Below are 25000 nucleotides of genomic sequence, written 5' to 3' on the forward strand. Positions count from 1 at the left end.
CCCTCATGTTGGTGATGATTAGGTCCAATATGTTGTCACCTCTTGTGGGAGTGGTGACCAGTTGCTCCAGGGCATTTGAGTTTATAAACTCTAGGAAGCGTTGGGCAAAGGAGTTTGTACTTGAGTAGTTTTCCCAGTCAATGTTTGGGTAGTTGAAATCACCCAATATCGTGGTGTTTGGTAGGACCTTCATATTTTCCACTGTTCTCAGGAATGCTGAGTGGGGGGTCCTGAGACAAGCCGTGTGATCTGTAGCAAGCTACAATCTGAAAAGCAACATTGCCCATTGTTAGTTGCACATGGATGGTCTCCGAGGCCTCGTGCTGTGCCACTAACCTGGAGGTGTGGGTATCCTTGATGAAAATGGATACACCCCCGCCTTTTGTATTTCGGTCCGGGTTCTGGGGCCAAAAGGTATTGTATGAGTTATAGCCTGGTAGTGCTGGGGTGCTCTCTGGAGCCTTGAACCAGGTTTCTGTTACTGCACAGATATCGATTTTCTCCATACTGAGGATTGCCTCGAGTACGTGCATTTTCAGGTTTAGACTTCTGACATTGAGTAGCATTACCCTCAGTTTTTGGTTTCTTGTGTTTATGGAGGTGGGTTTGTCTTTTGGGCCTTGCCTAAAAAAGGCAGTATAGGGGTGGCAAGAGCCTTGGCCAGTATTCAAAAGCCTAAGAGTGACAGGTGCAAGCCATCTCTGGCAAGCAATGTGGCTTGTCGAGCATGTCATCCCAGGCTGACAGACACTGGATCCCCTTTGAACGACACCAATAGCTTAGCCAATTGTTAAAATTGATCATTTTATCTTTATACTGTGACATAATTTTTGGTGAGGGCAAGATGCTACTCAGGGTCATACCAGCCTGGGCTACATGATCAGAGAGCTACTCTATCTCTTTTCATGTAGTCCAGGGAGGTGCGTCTCAGGTCATTCATACCAACATGGACAATGACAGAGTCATATTTGTAGTTGTTATGGAGTGACCTAAGTGCTTGCGTTATGTGGCGGATCCTGGCACCTGACAGGCAGCTTACAGTAACCTTCTCCGTGTTCAGCCTAGTGAGCGGGACGTCGGTGTGCCTGACAATGGAGTCTCCTATTACTAGTTTATTGTGTGTGTTATTTAGCCTTAAGGGCTGTGATTGCGTGGCACACTGACTTTGTGAAGTATATGATACGTGGTTGTTGTTGGGGGGTGAAGATTGCTTGGATGTCTGCTTTGGAGGTCTCTGCTGCTTTGGCAGATTTTTATGTAGAGCCTCCGAGTATGTTTTTGTGCATTATGTGTGTTTGCTGGTGCAGGTATGACCAGTCCATGTGAGAACTGGTAGTGTGTTGCAAGTGTTTCCCTTCTCCTCCTGACTAACTGTTCCAGTCTTGGGTTGAGAGAGCTTGGCCTCCAGTTTAGCTATATAGTTGCATCTCTCACATTTGTGTTTGTTGGAAGGAGGAGAGGGTTTTCTGTGTACATGAGGCAATTGTAACATTGCCTCAAGATGCCCAGATTCACCAGCTGGACTGGAGAGTACACCTAAAACTGCCCTTTGGACATGCCTAAACGGATAAATGAACTGTTTTACTGATTGTCCGGTAGGGACGAATAGGGAGCCTTGTACTTCTGTATAGTATAGGGGGTGCAGTGCTAGCGTTTATTAGTGCTTACTGAGAGATTAGAGCAAGTGCTGGACTGTAACAGGAAGGTCTGAGTACTTAATTTGAGAGTTTGACTAGTTTCAAGGGAAAAATTGAAGAGCAGACTTCATGGAGCCGGGAATAGTTTAACCCTTGCTAACCCGCGGTGTTAAAGCAGGGAGATGAAAGAGAGAAATTAGCTAGCCCAAAATGGCCAATAAACTACTAGTTTCTGGGCTAAGACCACTCCTCCAGGGACAGATAGACTGCTTAAAGCTCCCCACTCTCACTGGTGAACAGAGAAACTTCCTTCTATCCAAGTAAGGTATGGGCAACACAGGAACTTGTACCACAGCCCTGAATTCAACAGAACCTGAAAACTGGACTAGGCTAGCTTAGAAAAGGTGGGAAACAAGAATTTTTTGTTTTTTTTTTTTTTTCAAAACATACAGTAACTTACTCTAAAAACACTTTAAATGCTCAAAACAGGCTAGTGCACTTGAGTGTGTAGCCTACAACAGTTAAACAGATGATTACAATACAAAAACTACTAAAAACGATATATATATAGTTTCACTTTGTAATCTCAAAATACTGAAATCTCAAATTTCAGTATCTCGAGACTATAAAGCCGAACATTCACAATATCAAAACCCCAAAAGCGCGAAATTCAAGCTCACAACTTTGAAATACACCCTCCACCACACAAACATACCTACATACACCTTCTTCCCCACACTACAACAAACCAACAAAACACACACAAGCAGAGCAACACAAATACATGCACCTACCCTACATATAAGCAGGGGGGCAAGCCCCCCTGCATCCCCGCTACTTATATATACTAGTCCGACTGTCCAAGGTCACACTAAAAAGACGGACACTAAACCCACCACTACACACACTACATTCCCCTTGCACAAACACACATCGCATACGTACAAACACCACCACTTTCAACACTTACACACTCACAGTCTTAACTACCTACCCTAACCTACACCTAAAACTTCCCAACACACTCACATACACTCAAATCCCCTACCCAAAACCCTTAAAAAAAAAATAAATAAAAAAACTTACCTGAATCTCCGGATATATCCACACAACAGGCAACCCATACCCACAGCACACTGCACCTTACAAACACAGCAAATCCCACATACTGCACCACCACAACCACAGATTAGACATTTCAAATTCGGTCAAATGCAGTTTCGCTCAACTGCACTTTCGGCACTTTCGTCTCGAGATACTGAAATTCGAGATTTCAGTATTTTGAGATAGTAAAGTGCTTATATATTTATATATATATATATATATATATATATATATATATATATATATACACACACACACACACACACACACACACACACACACACACACACACACACACACACACACACACAAACTCGCTATGGTGGAGAAAGGGCAACATCCCTGATTCCTACTGTGCCATGATCTCAAACAAAAAAAAAAGTAGCTGATTTTTGATTAATTGGACTGGCTTTTTTTTCTTGTATAAAAAGTTGTCTTTCTACAACTGGAATGTAACTGATGTAGCTGGTTCCTGCATCCCATAGTAGTTATGGTGTAAAAGAAGGAACTGATTATAGAAAAAAAAGGATCATCGTATGAGCACGTTCTTTGGGTATGATTCTTGGTCTTCTTGTTTTATTTGTTGACTGACAATATTTGGCTATAAATAAACTAGACAGCATGAAGTCAATTACTTAATTTTTAAAATTCAACTATGAAACGTTTTTGGCATAACTTGTTTTTCTGCAAGCATTTGGGTGTGAAATGCAATGGTATCTGACACAGTGCAGCTGATTAAGCCTTTGAGCTGTTAATAAACTGCTTTCTGTAGTGCAGAGTCTGATTCCCTCAGACTTCATTTATCTTCAGTGTGACTCTGACCAAATCACTTCAACAAACAGTGCTCCTGGACCGCTCCTAAAAAGGAACACATGTCCAGTGCACTGTCCCCAGGGTAGCAAAGGCATTGCAAGTTTCTCTTTTGAATTCCTGTACCTTTTGTAGCAGCTAATTAGTGCTTCACTATATACTGTTTGACTATGTCTCCCAGAAGGTCTCTTGTAGTTTATAGGGTTGCCAGATGCATTTTCAATATATGTGAGTTTCAAGGGAAGACAAGTTTCCTGCTTCTGATGCAAAGTCCGTTTTCAGTGCGAGACGGTTGTGTTTTGTTTAGGAAATGGATGTCAGTGATTTTGCTGTAAATTCTGAAATAAGTTTTAAATTAAGTCCAAATCTCTTATCAGTACAAAACGGGTACAACTTGCTGTTATTGATTTGTGTTACGAGATTATTTTTCTCTTTTTACTGAGACACAGATGTTGTGCCATTCTCCCAATTCTGTTGTATGGTAGCTACCAACTTGATTTGTTACACTGTAGCATACAAATACTTCATCCAAACCATAATCTTTGAACACAACGAGTGTAATTATTCTCTGTGTTGGGCATATTGCCAAGATATGTAGAATATGTAACTACATTATTGGACTGACATTTTTAATAGGAAAATAGAAGGAACTGGACTTTCATTTTTAACAATGTATTGTAGGTGAATTACCACCATGTATTTTATACTTCTGTCTTCAGATGTTCTGCGTGCCCCCACCAGTAGCTACTGTGCTCCTATTATGCTCCAGCAGGAATGGAAACCTGGAGTCACTACTACATATAGATTGCTGCCCAAGGGATGTTGTTGCCATTGTTCTATTTGCAGCCTGGGGCTAGCCTGACTCTCCCTAAGTCCGTGTTTCAGACCTATATAATACTCAGCTTGCTACCTCTCTCAGTTCAGCAGAATTTCTCTGGCAATATAAAGGAATCTGGACATCCAGCGCAACTATTTTTCTTTACTGTGTGGCTGAGAGGGCTGTTACTGTTAAATCAATAGGTCAGCATAACTCTGTGAATGTACAGCTGTCACATCTGTTTTTATACTGTGTGTGCATGTTTGCGTGTGTGTGCGTGTGCATGCATGCATGCATGTGTTTTCATAGGTTCATATGTGTTTACTAGGCTGACAACTACAAGGGCCTTTTTACGGCTAGCCATGCATCCCAAATCTCTGACAAGTTCTGGTACCCTTGATAAGTGTAAACAGGGGCTTGGGAGATGAAACATTCACAAGCAGGGGCTTAGGAGATGAAACATTTACAAGCAGGTGCCTGGGAGGTGCACCATTTACAGGTTGCCTGTGTCCATTAGACATATAGGTGCCATGCCAGGGATGAATTTCCGGTTTCCCATCCAATTTTCCAAGTTGCACTTGAAGTGGATTAGGGAGGAACTCTGCTTCACATGGATGGGGAGCCTGTTCCATATTCAGGGTAGTCACTGGGATACATACCTGTCTCTCCAGCAAGTGTGTATGCATATGTTTAATAATTATTTAAAGAGCTACCTAATGGTAATTGGTGAAGAGTGGCAACTGTTCTTTAAGCATTTTTTTCCTCAAAAATTTCTCCAGGAAGAAGAAAAGAGCCGTGAAGATGATGGTTGCTGTGGTGCTGCTGTTCGTTCTTTGCTGGGGACCTTTCCACATCGTCACTATACTTGCTGACTATGGTAAGAACATCATCATTTAGAGAAAATGCATTAGAAATATGCAGCTCTAATATAAGAAGAGCATTTTAAATTACATCACAAAATTCTAACCGTGCAGTACTCTAACAGTGATGGAGTAGATGAAATGTGCAATTTTATGTAAGATTCAGTATGCAACTTTTATTCATCCTTTGCTATCTTAAGGATCTCCACAGACATCTTCAGTGGTTATAGACTTCACTTAATTTAGCTACCTTTATCTGTGCTTTGACATACAGACAAAAGCACGGGACCTGTATACTCTCTGCTCAGGACAGATTGTAATATCCTTACCTTCTCACAAGGGAAACCTGAACTGCATGAGGCAGACAAGTGCCAACATTCACTACCCTTACATACAACTACTTCTGTCAGCAGTGTTTACAAATGTAGACCTTTTGTGAAAAAGTGAGATCACTCTAACTTACCTAACAGTAAATGGGGAATGACAAGCTTCTCAAGAAATGACCCATCACAGTCAGTGCTAGAATCTGAGAAACTTGGTTCTCCTATAAGTCTAGCCACATCCATGCCAGTTGGGTTACATCAAATATATAGAATATGATAGGCCTGTCAACGGTAGAGTTCCAAGTATGGAAATTAAGTGCAGGGACTGCAGGAATGAGCCCTGAACATGCAATATTTCTACCTTCAGTTTCTGATGGGAAGCATCTTCTGTAGATTCCAAGACAAAATTGGTTTTCTGAACCTCTCCATTTGAGAATGGTGGTACCAGTCTAGATCTCAGCATTTGGCCAACTGTCTCTTTGAAGGTCAGTAAATAGATTCAGCATTGTATGCAGAGCTCATGTTCTGCAAAATGTAGCTGACTCATAAATCATCATAAAAATCATGAATGACCCCTGGGATCCCACCTGTGTCCCTGCTAGACAGGGAAAACAGGTGCTGACTTTGTGAGGACATGAGTGAAATTCTTGGCTAGACTTATAAGGGCCTCCGGGCCAATAACCTAGTATCATCCTATGAACCATCATAAAATGTGTTGATTGTCACACAGATCAGAAGCATCATCACAAGAGATAACCAAAAGCCATGGCTTACAGGTAAGGTCTATGATCCTCTGAAGGTATGAAATTCGGCATTCAGGGCATATGACAGGGAGGCCATAAGTTTGGCAAGAGCAAACCTGAAGAAAGGCATAAAAGAGGCTAAGAGGGAATATGGGATGAAGGTACTAAACCATTTTGAAGACATGAGGAATACCAGTCAGTTGTGGCAGGGTATACAACAAATTACGGACTATAAAACGAGAGCTGCACAATATGATAACACTGACTTTCTAGACAGTCTGAATACCTTTTTTGAAAGATTTGAGGAGAGGAACACCACAACTGTGCAAAGGTTACACACACACAGCAGTATGAGGCAGTACTCAGCCTTAGCCCAATGAAAGTAAAAAGGGTGCTATAGAAAGTCAGTCTCGGAAAGGTGGTTGGTCCAGATAATATCTTGGGTAAGGTGTTAAAGAGCTGTGCACATCAACTATGTACAGTACTCGCGGATATATTTAACACCTCACTTGACCTAGCAAATATCCCTTCTTGTTACAAAGTAATGAATATCGCCCCTCTACCAAAAAAAGCCTCTTTCTCCAGCTTGAACGACTTCAGCCCTGTTGCACTAACATCCACAGTTATGAAATGTTTTAAGAGGCTAGTCAAGAAATACCTGTCTGTGGAACTTCCAACAACTTTTGATCCACTGCAGTTCACCTACAGATAAAAAGATCTATGGATGATGCAATAGAGGTCGCATTGCATCTTGCTCTTGAGCATTTGGAGAGCAAGGACAAATATGTGAAAATGCTATTCATCAACTTTACCTCCGCGTTTAACACAGTTGTCCGTATGCAATTGATCAATAAGCATTTGGGCATCAGCAAACACCTCTGCAATTGGATCCTGGACTTTTTGATTAACAGGCCACAGACAGTTTGTGTCGGCAAGAATACCTCTAGGAGCATAACACTCAACATAGTTGTTCCACAGGGTTGTGTTCTCAGCTCCCTATTGTTTACTATCCTAACCCGTGACTGCACAACAAACTTCAGTACAAATCATGTCATCAAGTTTGCTGATAACACCACAGTTGTGGGTCTCATCCAGAGAGAGGACAAGAGCATACAGGGAAGAGGTTAACACACTGATTGCCTGGTGTGCAAGAAAAACGCGTGACCTGAATGTAAGACACAACCTTGACCTGAATGTAAGTAAAACAAAAGAGATCATCGTAGACTACAAGAAGAGGCAAACACCCCATGCACTGCTCCTAATCAACGGTGAAATGATGGAAAGGGTATGCAGTACCAAATTGTTTGGAGTTCATATCTCTGATGATCTCTCTTGGTCAGGGAGCACCTGCCACATAATGAAAAAAGCACACCAACATCTCCACTTTTTCATAAGACTCAAAAAGGCAAAAATACCATTGTCAGCATTTTCCACCTTCTACAGAGCAGCAATTGAAAGCATCTTAACATCCAATTTTTCATTATGGTGCAGATAAGAAATCACGGCAGAGAGTGATAAGAGTTTTGGAGAGGATAACTGGCATTAGTCTGCCCACAGCACAGGAACTTTATACATTGAGGAGCCTAAAGAGAGCCACCAAAATACTAAATGGTGCAACTCATCCTGCAAAAACAGTCTGTTTTATGAGCCTGTCGTCAGGTAAAAGATACCACAGTATTCGATGCAGGACAACTAGATTCAAAGACAGTTTTTATCCGAAGGTGATCAGACATCTTAAGTCCAACATTAGGTCTGATTGACAGGTCAGGAAGTTGGGACTTCCCATTCACTGTGCAATATTATTTTATCTATTATTTATTAAGCCCAGCCAATCATTATAATTTATACTACTAACCCAGGTGCAACATTTTTTTCTTCAACTGTTACTGGTATATGCTTGTTCACCCATGATGTGGTACATGGTTCATTGTTCACCCATGATGTGGTACATGGTTCATTGTTCACCCATGATGTGATACATGGGTCATTGTTCACCCATGATGTGATACATGGGTCATTGTTCACCCATGATGTGATACATGGGTCATTGTTCACCCATGATGTGGTACATGGTTCATTCTTCACCCATAATGTGGTATATGGTTCATGTACAATACTATTACCTGAACTTTGCTGCTAGATGCGTTTTTTTAGTATCTTAAGTGTGTGTTTCTAGGAATATGTGTAGCTATATACTTAAGTGTAGAGTTGATTTATGAGACAGCGGTAGTATTTTATGTTTTAAATTATGTCTTTTATGTATATGATTTCTTTTGTCTGTCCCTTGATGAGCTGATTGCACAGAATCTCATTTAATCTACACTTGTGTAGATCTAAATGACAATAAAGTTACTTTTGACTGACTCATCACCAGTGACCCAGACTGGGGCCTTCTGTGGTTGTATCCTCTTTTGCTGTTCATCAATTTTTTAATTTCATATTTTTTGCTGGACTACATAAGGATACTGAGATGTTCCCCATGAAAGTTGAACACTCCCTGCAAACATTGGTTAGATTATTGTCGATCATGTTTGTTTAGCATGTTTTGTTTCTTGTTGCACTGCTCTGAATAGTGCCTGCTCTGACACAGTGCTTCTACAGCTTTCTCCCTTTTGTTCAGTAACCGTATTATCATAGTTAACTAGATCAAAGGGAGCATTTTGACTCCTCCATCTTTGCTATGTACAGCAAAGTTACTGCTTTTTTAGTTAGTTTTTAAGACAGCAGGAGCAGTCTTCCTTAGACTAGAACATTTACCTTTTCCAAAGGATTTACAACCAATACAACAATTTTCACAACTGGTCTCATTTTTCTTTCAGGTTACTCAAACAAAGAATTTGTATCCTAAGCCAGTTTGCAGAACTTTCTTACTGCATATTAGCTCAAAACTCAACAGCTGAAACTGGCCGAGACTATGCACTTACACATGTAAAAAAAAATATATCCTTTATAAGCCAAAGCTTGACCATACATAATGTAATAGTTCAGTACTTAAGTACCATACACAATATAATAATTTTTACCCTTTCTGTCAGTTAGCTAAACCACAGTTTGTGTAGTGTATTAACTGCATACATCTATACGTTCTAACCATCTGTCTTATTTTCTTGGTACTCCCTGCCTTACTCAGTATTGTGAACGGGACATTATTGCTAATTCATATATTCTGTTAACCAAAACATCTGTCTCTCAAAGATTGCTTGTATAGGCAGACTAACAACTTACAAAATATATCTTCTTGTTTTCTTTCTTTGGATTCAATTAATCTGCCTACATATCTGTTTTCTATTATTATTATTATTTTATAAAATGTCAAAGCGCTCTCTCCAAATGTTACCTTCTCTGCTTAATAGATACTAACTGCAATACAACATGCCCAACTTTGTTATAGCATGGCATGACCTCCTGTATTCTACAGTTTCAGACTCTCTCCTACACACATGTCTGTATCTGAGGCATATTGATTATTGTTATATTATTGTTGTTATTGATATTTGTATATTGGTATATCTGAGCTGCATTTTTTTCCACACAACTAGCATTTTTCAAATTTTCTTTTTTAACTCAATTGGAAATAAATGATGTACTTCCCTTTCTAGGTGCAAGTGGATATTTAAGCACTGTATCTAACATTAGTAACTTAATAACCACTGACAAATGGTCATCCAAGCTCGAAAGTTTGAGAACTGCAAAATATATGTGGTGCAATAAAAGTTGCAGTGTCTTCTTGGAATTACATACCTGCCATTGTATAGCAATGATGGCCGTCGAGTTCTACATCTTCTCTTCTTATTTCCTTGTCTGTAAGCTACTCAGCCCCATTTACTGCTCATTCTCAGCAGTTCACTCTCTCGCCTCCTCCTTGGAACTTTTTGTTTCTCCTCTAATTCTCATATGACCCACCTCAAGGATTGTGCTGCTAGCGGTATTAACTTCTCAAATGTGTTTCCTAGTAGTATCCATGCCTTAACTATGTTACCAACATTTTATATTCCTTAAAGGTCTACCTAGTGAACAGTTCAAAGCATAGATGTCACAATGCTGAAATATAAAATAAAAATGACATAGCTGAAAGACATGCCATCTTGCGGTTGTATTTTAAAATCCATATGTTTTTGTACTACTGAACTGATTTTCACTTCAAACTTTGTGTAACTTATTTTTGTGAAATACTGGTAAAAAGACAGACTATTTGTAAGAAAGGCCATGAATTTATGTGAAGCAAGCTCTCTCTAAGGTCCATGGAGTTATGAAAATAGATAATATTTTAGTTGTCTTTTGTGATACTGAGAACCTTAGCTGTGATTCTTAGAATGGTGACTCAGTAATAGTGAATGTGGAATAATACAGAACATGTCTGTGGCTGCAGGACTTTTTTCTTTTTCCCCTACTCCAACATACATCTTCCTTTAAGGCAGTGCATGTAGTTACCAGGAAAGCAAGACTGAAGTTTACAGAACATGTGTTTGACACTAAAATGTGTAAAAAAAGAAACTATGTCCAAGCACAAGAGCAGTCAACACATTTAATGATCCGGAGACAAGCAGTGTCATCCTGAACAATTGCAAGACTTCATCAGATAAAACAATCCAGTACAAACAGCCTTAAGATAAAATGTGCAAATATTAAACAAAGTATGGTTTGATTATACACTTATTTTAGGACTACAGTTTCTCACCATAATCCCCTTATTCTGATATACGGTACTCTGACAGTGTATAAAAGTGTAGCAGGAATCAGAGAGGGGTAGCCAACCACACTGAATGATGCAGGTCTATGTTCAGTCATCAAATGGAATAATTGCCAAACGGCATTGCATCAAAAATGCCATTCAGCAAAACTCACAGCCCCCCCCCCCCCAAATTATATATACCAACTCCGAGATTGGGTTCCTATCAGCATTTCGAATGTTGAAAATGCCAAATTTAATTTCAAAATCTCAGAAGAGCGAACTGACGGAACATTGATTTCTTTCCCAGGGAAAGAAATCGGTGGGCCATCATCGGAGTTTGCTATTTCCTCCACTGTGGTGCACTCTCGGAGTTGGTATATTTAAGTAGGGTGGGGTGGGGGGCACAGTCCCCCATGTTGGGGGGGGGTGAAGCCTCCCAGTTCAGTTAGTGTTTAAAGTATTACATTTTTTTTTTTTTTGCACAGAACACCGATTTCTTTCCCTGGGAAAGAAATCGATTTTCCGTCAGTTCGCTCTTTTGAGATTTTGAATATTTCAGTTCAATGAAATTGCATTCGGCATTTTCAGCATTCGATACGCTGATATAGACCCTCTGAGATTGCACTACAGTGGGGAAAGGGCAAATTTCCTGATCCCTACCATAATGCGATCTTATTCAAAAGGCTCAGTGAACAGCATGCTCAATGAAATATACCATTTGATGCCTTTTCTGGTCGATGACTGAACAGAGACCCGAATGATGCACAAGAATGAAACCATCCACAAACAATTCTAATAATGTCAGTGATTTTTGAATTACATTGTTTAAATTACATATTGCAGTTTAGTATTTACATGTTTTAGTGTGAAATGCATGTCTCACTGTAGTCATGCAACCAGTTAACAGGTACGTGGTGTACAACTGCACATTGGTGGGGATAGTACCACAAAGATGCTTCAGTAGTGTAACAAGTTATTTTCATGATTTACTGTTTTGGTGTTGGAATTGCACTTTATTTTTTGCATTTGCAGGAATTACGATATAGCATTTTTCTATTTGTACTTACTATGCTTTGTAACACTGCTATTGCATTTAAATCACATTAGCTTAATTGAAGGAAACAATAAACCTTTGTAGTCTACCTTTAAGCTTAATTGAAGGAGACAATAAACCTTTGTAGTCTGCTTTTAAAGTGCATTTATCATTCTACATTCCCTCCATCCCTTACTTCACAATTACCCTTCCTCCACCTGTCTTATAACTTATTGAATGCTTTTGTGAATTTCCTCTTGACCACTGATTCTGGTAATCCCTTACATGGTTGCACAACCCTCTCTGAGAATAAATACTTTCAGAGATTCAAGCATTAGTAACTAGTCTGCAGCCTATTCCCTCTCTACTTCCTTTCTTTTCAAGATGATGCAGTCACATCTACATGACATGACCCTGTGCACCAAAAGAATGTCTGTCTGTCTTGTCTCTCCTATTGTGCAGTGTGGACAGCTCTAATTCCTAAACTATGTAGCCATACTCCTCCATTCTATCTACCTGCTGTAGTAGCTTTTCTCCAGTGTTCTTCCAGCAGCCTGAGTTCCATTTTTTTTATATGGCCTCCAGAACTGATGCAGTACACAAAGCGTGGTATGAGCAGGGCCCTGTAGAGTGAAAACACTACCCTTTCCTTCTGTCCTCTCAGGATAAACACCTGCATTCTGTGTGATGCTGCCACTTCCTTTTCACTGTGCTTCTGATGGTCCAATCCACTTGTGATCAATATATCCAATCAGTTCCAGTCCCTGTCTGATAATTTATAACAGATTCGTAGCTCACTGCAGCATTTTGCATATCTCCACATGGAACCTGAACTGCCACCTTTCTACCAATTTGCTCAGCTTTTCCAAATCCCTCCATAGTCTCTTTCCCACCTTCCACTACACCTTTCTTTGTCATTGGCAAATATTTTGATTCTGTTCTCCTTTCCCTCAGCTATGCCTTAAACACATCGAAGAATAATGGACTCTTGGGAACCATACTAGCCACTTTCCTAATTCCTGACATGACCTCTCACACCACAGCTCTCTAGCATTCACCTATGTATCACTGCAGTTCCTCAGGCCTGGTCCTACTCCAGATCCAGCAGTTTTCCTATCAGATTCTCGATTGATTGCAACAAATGTACATCAGGATGCACACAAATATGCTTGTCTGTATAACTGCTACCTTATTTTAACAGTTTGTCTGCTAAATTGCATTCAGTTTATTAAGTTTTACTTATAAATTTGTTATATACTTTTTTGATCTTATTTGAAAATATACCTCATCTCATAACCTAACTTATTTACACTGTCAGTACTAAACAAATATCTACATTTGCACCTAATTTGTACATGCAATTTCAATACAAAGCTGTAGTTAGGGCAGGGCAAAGATTTGGCTATGCCAGGAACCTGCTGATAGAGGCACATTCAGCACTGCAGAAGAGGTACTGATCAGTTCCTGCAAGTCAGAGCCATTACCGGTAATCATTTAAGCAGTGACAATGTAATAATTTAACCTACTTCCCACTGTCTGTGTTACGAACTCTGACAAGCTGACAAAGGGTTAGTATATATTCCATGTGACAGTTTCTGTAGAAGAGATAGGAAATAGCTCTGTTTGAAAGGTGCTGAGGGACCAAAAAGCATGCCAAATGTCCCAGCTCTTGTTCAATATTTAAATCTGTTATAAATATTTTTGTTTGTGCCATGTTCCTGGAACATTTCTAAAAGGGGTCCCTGCAGCAACACATACCTGGGAACAAATAACTAATTGCATAAAGGACATTGTGGATGTTGTTACTGAATATGTGACATTTTTACTGTGACTACCACTGACGGAGACAAGGATAAAAACACAACATGCAATAAACTTCCCCTTAGCTACAGTGCTAACCTCCTTTACAGCAGCTACCAGATATTACAGCTTTGTTTTTATAAAACAAATTATAGTTATATGTAAGAGAGCATCATTACCATACAGCACGCACATGCAGACATACACATACATGCATGCACACCAATACACAGATACAGACACACACACACTCAGGTATGAGTGTCATATGTTTAGCCAACTGCTGCTTTAGTCAACAGTCAGACGTGAAGGATTGTTTGAACATTCAGTTTATAAACCAGATCTTTTTATGGGTGATTGTTTTATCAAAACAGGTAAGTGGAATGTATACTAGGTGTGTTTGTGCATGTGTGCATACATAATTTTTGTGGATTAGGGTTAGATTAAGGGCCAGGTAAGGGAATAGATAAAGTATATGCGTGTGAGACTGAGTGTTTAGAGTTAGGCTAGGAGAAAGACTGTGTGTGTGTGTATATATGTGTGTGTGTATGTGTGTGTATATATATATATATATATATATATATATATATATATATATATATATATATATATATATATATACGTACACACACACAAGTATACGTGCTTGGTCAGTGTCTCAGCTGTCTTGTGCAGTGGTAGTCTTCTGGGAAGTTTTTTTAATTTAAGATGCATGTTAGGGTTAGAGGCAGGGACAGGGTTAGAGCTAGCACATGTTTACTTAGGTGGAGCAGGGATAACCACAGTACTCATGGTAAAGGCTGAAGTAAAACAAGCCTGATTCAGTGATGTGATATTTTGTGATTCAGAGAGACATTAGCTGCAATGAGTTAAGACATCATTAACCACCTTGAGTGCAGATCACCACTTTCATGCAGTAGTTAACATTGGCACCTGATGCACCATGTTAGCACAAGTACCCTCCCCCCATTCACTCTCCCAATCACAATACACACATTCAAACAAAATAATTATCCCTGATGTTTAGTGGTCACCTCTGACTCCATGTTGCAGGACTTACTTGTTAATCTAGGGTAGTGTGGAGGTGTGACAGTGCCACAATCTACACACACAAACACATAGGCAACCCCCTATCCACACAAATATACACACAGGCAAACACCAACCCACACAAACATACAAACACAGGCAACCCCCTACCCACACAAATATATGCACACAGGCAACTCCCTACCCACACAAATAGGCAACTCCCTACCCACACAAACAGGCAACTCCCTACCCACACAAACATACACACAGGCAGCCCCTTATCTCTCCATCACACTCAGACACATTCCACAGCCATACATATACATACCTACTCTTACCCCTTCATCAACCTCCCCACTGTGATCTCCCAGGTAGACTCACTCACTCACACATGCAGCCCCTCACATACACAAATACACACACCCACCAACCCGCCCTGTACACAACTGTCTGGCAGGTCCTCTACCACAGTGGGTGAGAACGGTTTTCGGCAATGCTCCTTACACGAGCACTCATGAGTGGCTGTTTTAATGTATGCAGCTGAGCGACTTGCTGAATAACTTGACTGCATAAATACCTTACTGCAGGCAGTTCTAGTGAGAGCACATGACTAATTAGCATACATCACCCCTCCAGAATGTTTCATTTGCATGGACAGACCACCAAAGTACTACATGTCTTCATGCAAAAGCACTGCAGCAGGGCTGTATCTTAATATGGAAAAGTTACCACGAGGTGTGCATGTTGTGTACATCTCAGGGTGACACTTTTGAATCAGACCAGTAATTTTGCCAGCTTTCAACATTAAAACTTAGTCACAAATTACATTTTACATAAATGAAAAGTAGGAATGGATTTCTTCCTTATACAATTATTTTTGCTCAAGCCAGCCCTTCATTTTGACTTCTATCCATAACAATATTTTAAATCATTGTCAAATGTCTGAAATTCCTTTTTTGTCTTTTGTCATTGGTAACTTATATTATCACAACCTCTCATTCTTCGTTAAACATATCTTCATGCCATTCAGAAAACTATGCTAACTCAATATCTTTATTATACATGTTATGTTGTGTGCTTGCTATTTTACTTTAAGGTGATAACCTTGTAGGAAAAGAAAAATCTTCTGTAATCTTCAAGTTGCCTTATACATAAACGTTCTGAATAGGTTTTGTAATGATTCATGGTCTTTTTCTTTTTAGCATTTATTTGCCACAATATATATTCATATAACCTCTCATAGCCATAAACTATTTAGTAGTTTCTTCTGTATTTGACCATGTATGTCTTGCTCACATGTAAATGTTTTGACCAAAAGGCAACTTATCTTTTCTATGGCAAGATCAGTCCCTGTACAATTCTGATTGATATTCAGATGAAGTACAAACCGTTTTACTTCAATGTTTTTAAAATCGGTGCTTCTATTACTAGCTGCTTGGATATTTCATACTCTTTGTCTCAAGAGCTCCATTGTTAGAGAACCATTTGCTCCAGCAGTTTTCTTAGAAGCATAGCCAGCTCTGACATATTAAGAGCACACTTTGCAAGGTAGTGTTATTTTTAGAAACTTCATTGATAATAGTCTGTTCTCCTGCTTTGACATTTGTACTATTGTTCGGACTTTTTCTATATTTGGTTACATTTTTTATGATATTAAGCTATGATCCACATATTTCTGATTTGTGACTAATTTTACATTTGCTCTTATTTAGTTTAAAATGATGCTGTCTCAGTCTCTTGTCACAGTCTTCCTGTATCTGACTCCACACCATTAAATCATTAGCTATAAATTATCCAAGCATTCACTTATACAACAGTTCTTTTGAAATACCTCCAGTGCTAACAAAATACCAAACAGAAGTCTTGAAAATATATACCTTACTAGAAGAGTATTAGATTCACAATTGGGAGCTTTCTCCCCTAGTCTAATGTGCTATAACCTTTTGATTTACACCAAGTAATAGGAGCTTGGCATTGTAGAGATGGCATCCGCAACTGTAAGCAATAAGTAATGAACTGTTTATTCACTTTCCTTGGATCTTGCCAGTCTATACATATAAAAATCTCGTCTGGCTTCACAAACACTGATAATGCTTTTCCATGACAAGCCAGACTTTTGATTGATTTCGGATTCCACTCTTCTCTTAAGAGATACTGATACTTTCACAGCAGCTTGTATTACTTGAGATAACATTAGGACTTACCTGATGATGTCATTCTTCTAGCAAATTTCATAAGCGTGCAAACAAATCAGCATAATCATGAAGATGAATACATTCAGTATATTAAATGCTTCAAACATCAAAGCACAGAACATCGACCGCATGAGGTCAAAACACACAACAGCAAAGCTATGTTGTTACCAGCTTTAGTAGCACTGAATACGTGGTAGTTTGTTGCTCAAGATCACAATACAGCAGGGGCTTTTTTCCCTTTCCCCACTGTAATGTGATTATATTTTTGGTATGTATAATCATCATCATCATCATCTTCTTTCGGTTGTTCCCGTTAGGGGTCACCACAGCGGATCACCTGTTTCCATTTCTTGTCCTCTGCATCTTGCTCTGTCACATCAACCACCTGCATGTCCTCTCTCACCACATCCATAAACTTTATCTTAGGCCTTCCTCTTTTCCTGTTATTTGGTAGCTTCATCCTTAGCATCTTTTTCCCAATATACTCAGCATCCCTCCTCAGCACATGTCCAAACCATCGTAATCGTGCCTCTCTGGCTTTGTCTCCAAACTTTCCAACCTGGGCTGACCCTCTAATATACTTATTCCTAATCCTGTCCACCCTCGTCACACCCAGTGCAAATCTTAACATCTTTAACTCTGCCACATCCAGCTCAAACTCCTGCCTTTTTGTCAGTGCCACTGTCTCCAACCCATATAACATAGCTGGTCTCACTACCCTCTTGTAGACCTTCCCTTTCACTCTTACAGGTACTCGTCTGTCACAAATCACTCCTGACACTCTTCTCCACCCACTCCATCCTGCCTGTACTCTCTTCTTCACCTCTCTTCCACACTCACCATTACTCTGAACTATTGACCCCAAGTATTTAAACTCATCCGCCTTTGCCACCTCTACTCCTTGCATCCTCACCATTCTTCTATCCTCCCTCTCATTCACACACATATATTCTGTCTTAGTCCTGCTGACCTTCATTCCTCTTCTCTCTAGAGCATATCTTCATCTGTCCCTCCACCTGTTCCCTACTCTCACTATATATATATATATATATATATATATATATATATATATATATATATAAAACAGGGGATGTGGGGGCACAGCTTCGCATATGGGGTTACAGGGTGCTTGTTTGCCCCCCTGCAAAGACATTAGTTTTAGTGCTTTTTCTGTTTGTTTTCGCCTTGTATGGTAAATCTACTGCGCTTCAATTTTTGAAGCATTCGATATACTGAATCTATTCCCATGAAGGATATCATTGCTATTACTTTGTATAGTATTTGGGATGGGTCTGCAACAGGTTAATCATTTATTTATTATTATTTTACATTTGTTGACTGGGTTAGTCTGACTGAGCTAAGTAGCCCTTTCAATGAAGGCCCGGGGAGAAAAGTTCTACAATTGTATTATAATTTTAGTGTTAACAGTGTCAGCGGGTTACAGTGTATACATACAATGTATACATACAATGGAATTCATTTTATAAGCATACAGAAGAGAAATTATTCGATACAAACATTTTCAATAAACAGTGAAAAGAGTTCATAGCGTAAGTAGTTATTTCATGTGACATTAGAAATGGAGATAGCAGATGGAGAAGAAGAGTGATATTTTGAAGAGGTTTACGAGCTAAAAAGGTTTGACGTTTTGGTGATTACATATGAATTAATGGGTTAGATCAGGGAGGATGAGTGCAGTGGCAGGACTAGTGAGTTTGGAGGTGCTCTATTACATATGAATTAATGGGTTAGATCAGGGGGGATGAGTGCAGTGGCAGGACTAGTGAGTTTGGTGGTGCTCTATTACATATGAATTAATGGGTTAGATCAGGGGGGATGAGTGCAGTGGCAGGACTAGTGAGTTTGGAGGGGGATGAGTGCAGTGGCAGGACTAGTGAGTTTGGAGGTGCTCTATTACATATGAATTAATGGGTGAGATCAGGGAGGATGAGTGCAGTGGCAGGACTAGTGAGTTTGGAAGTGCTCTATTACATATGAATTAATTGGTTAGATCAGGGAAGATGAGTGCAGTGGCAGGACTAGTGAGTTTGGAGGTGCTCTATTACATATGAATTAATGGGTTAGATCAGGGGGGATGAGTGCAGTGGCATGACTAGTGAGTTTGGAGGTGCTCTATTACATATGAATTAATGGGTTAGATCAGGGAGGATGAGTGCAGTGGCAGGACTAGTGAGTTTGGAGGTGCTCTATTACATATGAATTAATGGGTTAGATCAGGGAGGATGAGTGCAGTGGCAGGACTAGTGAGTTTGGAGGTGCTCTATTACATATGAATTAATGGGTTAGATCACGAAGGATGAGTGCAGTGGCAGGACTAGTGAGTTTGGAGGTGCTCTATTACATATGAATTAATGGGTTAGATCAGGGAGGATGAGTGCAGTGGCAGGACTAGTGAGTTTGGAGGTGCTCCATTACATATGAATTAATGGGTTAGATCAGGGGGGATGAGTGCAGTGGCAGGACTAGTGAGTTTGGAGGTGCTCTATTACATATGAATTAATGGGTTAGATCAGGGGGATGAGTGCAGTGGCAGGACTAGTGAGTTTGGAGGTGCTCTATTACATATGAATTAATGGGTTAGATCAGGGAGGATGAGTGCAGTGGCAGGACTAGTGAGTTTGGAGGTGCTCTATTACATATGAATTAATGGGTTAGATCAGGGGGATGAGTGCAGTGGCAGGACTAGTGAGTTTGGAGGTGCTCTATTACATATGAATTAATGGGTTAGATCAGGGGCGATGAGTGCAGTGGCAGGACTAGTGAGTTTGGAGGTGCTCTATTACATATGAATTAATGGGTTAGATCAGGGAGGATGAGTGCAGTGGCAGGACTAGTGAGTTTGGAGGTGCTCTATTACATATGAATTAATGGGTTAGATCAGGGGGGATGAGTGCAGTGGCAGGACTAGTGAGTTTGGTGGTGCTCTATTACATATGAATTAATGGGTTAGATCAGGGGGGATGAGTGCAGTGGCAGGACTAGTGAGTTTGGTGGTGCTCTATTACATATGAATTAATGGGTTAGATCAGGGAGGATGAGTGCAGTGGCAGGACTAGTGAGTTTGTTGGTGCTCTATTACATATGAATTAATGGGTTAGATCAGGGGGGATGAGTGCAGATTAGTGACTAGTGCCATATACATATGAATTAATGGGTTAGATCAGGGAGGATGAGTGCAGTGGCAAAACTAGTGAGTTTGGAGGTGCTCTATTACATATAAATTAATGGTATAGATCAGGGGGGATGAGTGCTGTGGCAGGACTAGTGAGTTTGGAGGTGCTCTATTACACATGAATTAATGGGTTAGATCAGGGTGGATGAGTGCAGTGGCAGGACTAGTGAGTTTGGTAGTGCTCTATTACATATGAATTAATGGGTTAGATCAGGGAGGATGAGTGCAGTGGCAAAGCTAGTGAGTTTGGAGGTGCTCTATTACATATAAATTAATGGGTTAGATCAGGGGGGATGAGTGCAGTGGCAGGACTAGTGAGTTTGGAGGTGCTCTATTACATATGAATTAATGGGTTAGATCAGGGAGGATGAGTGCAGTGGCAGGACTAGTGAGTTTGGAGGTGCTCTATTACATATGAATTAATGGGTTAGATCAGGGAGGATGAGTGCAGTGGCAGGACTAGTGAGTTTGGAGGTGCTCCATTACATATGAATTAATGGGTTAGATCAGGGGGGATGAGTGCAGTGGCAGGACTAGTGAGTTTGGTGGTGCTCTATTACATATGAATTAATGGATTAGATCAGGGAGGATGAGTGCAGTGGCAGGACTAGTGAGTTTGGAGGTGCTCTATTACATATGAATTAATGGGTTAGATCAGGGCTGATGAGTGCAGTGGCAGGACTAGGTGCTCTATTACATATGAATTAATGGGTTAGATCAGGGAGGATGAGTGCAGTGGCAGGACTAGTCAGTTTGGAGGTGCTCTATTACATATGAATTAATGGGTTAGATCAGGGAGGATGAGTGCAGTGGCAGGACTAGTCAGTTTGGAGGTGCACTATAGTGGCAGTTTTGAATTGATTTGGATGTTTGAGGGACCTGATTTCTAGTCGTAATTTGTTCCATGATATGGTAGGATGGTAGCTGTAGAGGTTGCAGGCAATTATAGTCTTAGGTTTGTATATTTGTAGTCTGTTACAGTCAGAGCTACGTAGGGACCTAGTGGGTTCATTTCTGAATATATTTGCTCGCTTTTTTTTTTATTTTATTTTTTTTTGCACTGTGAATTCAGTTACCATTCTCATCCTCTCACATGCAAGACAGCACATAATATTAAGAGAACCAACTTTCTTATTCAGTGCTATTGTGTAAAAGAGAATTAATTACTTTTGTTCCATTGGTTTTACATAAAGTCCTGAATATGGTGGAAATGTGTGTACTCTTCTATTGTTTATATTTCTTTTAGCCCCAATGCCTCAAATGGATCTTTAGACCTAATATTATAATCAAACCCAATATCGAATTTAAATTCAGCAAATCATTTATTAAGTCCGAACATTCTTTGCCACTCTGAATGAATGACTTCTTAAAAGTTCTGTGATTTATCTTCAAACAAAGCAATAACTATTTGTACTTGGGTCAATCAAACTGCTGATGTTTCTGCTTCCACCTTCTAATGTGCAAATGCTTTCCAAATGCCTTGTATTTTCTTTTGCACATCTTTGTAAACTGATTATTTTCACAACCACTTTTATAAAACTTATCGAACACTAGGTACTTCTTCCTCACATGCTTATAGCCATAAGCAGTACAAAAGGCTTGAATTTCAGCTGTGCTGCATATGCTCTATACTTCATGGCTCTGTTTTATTACCACTATAACAAAACATTCTCACTTCGTATCTTATTTGCACTTTTTGACTAGGCTCTCATTTTGTCTCGCACAATTTGATTCCCTTTCTTAATCCTTTAAACAGTGCATTAGTAATTTCTCTCACATTGCAAATATCCACATATTTAATAAAGCTGAAATTTATAAATGTGCTCTAAATAAAGCAACATAAAAATCATATAAATAAAATGTATTGCAACACAAATGACTGCACAGCAATAAATAGGTGTTATAATAGCAAAATAATCAATCAAGATAAGTCATAAACATTAACATTATTAAATCAAAAGATTTTAGGTACATAGGTGACTGTCAACCACTGCTTGAGGAGACTTCAGAGGCGATGTGCCTGATGGACAAAAAGACTGACTACCTGATTTCTCCAAATTCACACTTGGTTCCCCAACAATTCATATGTAGGTAGGTACTAGGCTATCTGCCCAAGGGCCTACATAAGCCTAGCCAGCAAGGTTCCATAGTTTACGCCACCCAAGAAATTCCAGCAAGGAAGAATGCAACAGCATAAAAGTACTGCAAAGGACCAGGTAACCTTTCAGATATGGGGGACCCAAACCAGGTAATGTTCAGTCTGCTTCTATTAAAAGTCTTCTCTTTGTTTTTTCATTTTTAACAGCACTAGTCTGTTGTCAATAAATCATGCAACTCACCAAATTCACAGTCTTTTGCTTGATGTTTTCAGCTTTGCAAAATAAGTATCTTTTGGTTCCACTGTGCCTTGATTTCTTGCAAATATTAATGCCAAATGCTAGCAAGTTGTTTTTAGGCTCAATAATTGCAGAATTTGCCCTATTCTTCTAACTTATTTGACTTCTCTCCCCAGCTCAACAAAATCCAGTCTTCTTAAATCTCATACTATCATTGTTATCACTGCATTGGTCTCGTTCTAACATGCATATGCTTAATCATGCAAGGGCATGATCATTGCTGGCTCACTTTGTCTACATCTACACATCCGGTGTTAGAAGCACAACAGGTAGCATACTTGCTTTTGATGCAGAATGCTGTGGGTTCTATTCCCGCAGCATATAGATAGGTTGCTGATACTGTGTTGTACTTTAAGGGGGAGGGGAGTGCTGCAGTTGCCTAGTAACCATGAGCCTATTGTCTGTTTGTCTTACATTCTTTGATGCAATTAGTCGGTGTTTATCATAGACTCAGTCTCCGAATTACATCTTTCTAACCAAGGACAATCGATGCAACTTGGGATTAACATGGCTAGGCTTGTAAGGGCTAGGACTGCTAGCCTAGTAACTTCCTATAAACATATCAACCTATGACCATTGATGCCTCATTTAGGTCTATATTCAAAGTTCTGTCTTTCCTGTTACAGTTCGGTTCAGTTACGTGAACCCCCACCCCCATGGCCCAAGTACTTCAACTTTTACATACATACTCAAGCATGGCCAATATACCAAAATAGTTGTTTCCATAATATGTGTCCAGGCATTTCTTTAAAATATGTAAACTAGTACTTTAATGTAATTTGGTAGTCTATTCCATACATCAGCTGCTGTCTCAGAGAACAAGTTACTATACTTCTCATCCCTATACAATCTTCTACATAGGTTGTCTAATATTTCTCGACTACTTCTTGATAATTCCTAACATTCCCAGAGGTAGTTGTCTGTAAATGCCCTATATACCTGAATAAGCTCTTCCACTTAAAATATCTATATGAGGCACTGTATATGTTGAGATAGTTTACTTTCGTAATAACTTAAATTTTAACATTCATTGATGACCTTGGTATATTTCCGCTGTACTTTTTCCAGTTTACTCATACTTGTTTTTTATAAGGTTTCCATATTGTTATTCCATACCCAAGTTTGGGTTTAATGTAATTAATAAACAATGACTGAACACTTCTGATTTCCTAGATTATATACATTTTTATACAACCTATAGTTCTACAACTATCATTAACCAATGGGTTGATCTGAAGAGAAAAACTCGAGGCTCGATCTACCCATATACCTGGGTTCTTAAATGAATCTAAAATTTCAATAACTGTGTGCTGAATTAAATATTCCACTTTCAGTGTATGTCTCCCAAAGCTTCATATGCTTATTTTTGATGTATTTATCAACATATTATTCTCGGTGGTGCAGCGGTTAGCATTGCCGCCTCACAGCAAGAGGTTCTCTGGTTTGATCCTCAGCTGGGGTGCCTTCTGTGCGGAGTCTGCATGTCCTCCCTGTGGTTGCGTGGGTTTCCTCCGGGTGCTCCGGTTTCCTCCCACATCCTAAAGACATGCTGTAGGTGGATTGGACACTCTAAATTGGCCTAGGTGTGCGTGTATGTGCCTTCTGTGGAAGGTTGGGCGCCGGGCTGGCAACTCAACACCATAAAACTCCGCTGCCAATCATGAGCAGACAGGTGATCTGCTGTGGCGACCCCTAACTGGGAAAAAGCCAGAAGAAGATGATCGGCATATTATTCTCCTGTCCCAAAATGTTCAATTTAGTCAAGTTTTTTGCAGGCATGACTTATCTGTAACCCATGTAATCAGTTTACCCAATTTCAAGACATCTGTATACAACTGTAGAACACCTCAGATGAAAAAGATAGATCTGAAAAATACAAGCTAAACAAGTATGGATCTAGGACAGAGTTTTGTGGGACAACCTGATGGTAACCAAAAATTTCACCTGTCCAATTGCTGTAACATACTTGTCATGGCTTATTTGTAAGCCATGCAGCTATCCATCTTATCAAAAGTATATCAATGCTCAGTTCTAATTTGATGTTCAGTGTTTTGTACATCACCCTGTCAAATGCTGAAGTTAAATCTATATAAATTACATCACTGCAATTTTTCATTCATAGCTGTTAATATTGTTATAGAACATCATGTTACAGGTGGTAATATATCTATTTTCGACATATGAATACTGATGTAGGGTTTCAAGTCCCAACCCTTCCAGTTCTGACAATAACTTATCCAGTATTACCTTCTGCATTATTTTTCAACAACCTGAATGTAGACTTAAAGATCTGTATGAATCTTGATTTTTCCTACTCCCCTTTCCCTTAAAGACCGGTTTAATAAGTGCATGTCTCCAATCTTAATTTATCACCCCATATTTATA

The 25000-nt window shown here is 39.6% G+C and overlaps 1 protein-coding gene across 1 annotated transcript in view; it reads left to right on the forward strand.

The window, feature by feature from the left end:
• Positions 1-25000, forward strand: part of LOC122811252 (pyroglutamylated RF-amide peptide receptor-like) — a 921192-nt gene that overhangs the window by 767463 nt on the left and 128729 nt on the right. The window contains exon 6 of the mRNA XM_044082971.1: positions 5148-5245. Within this exon, the coding sequence (XP_043938906.1) occupies positions 5148-5245 (98 nt within the window). The remainder of the gene's footprint in view (positions 1-5147; positions 5246-25000) is intronic.

Source organism: Protopterus annectens, chromosome 9.part0 (genome assembly GCF_019279795.1).
Source record: "Protopterus annectens isolate FY-2018-M chromosome 9.part0, PAN1.0, whole genome shotgun sequence".
Classification (NCBI taxonomy): domain Eukaryota; kingdom Metazoa; phylum Chordata; order Ceratodontiformes; family Protopteridae; genus Protopterus; species Protopterus annectens.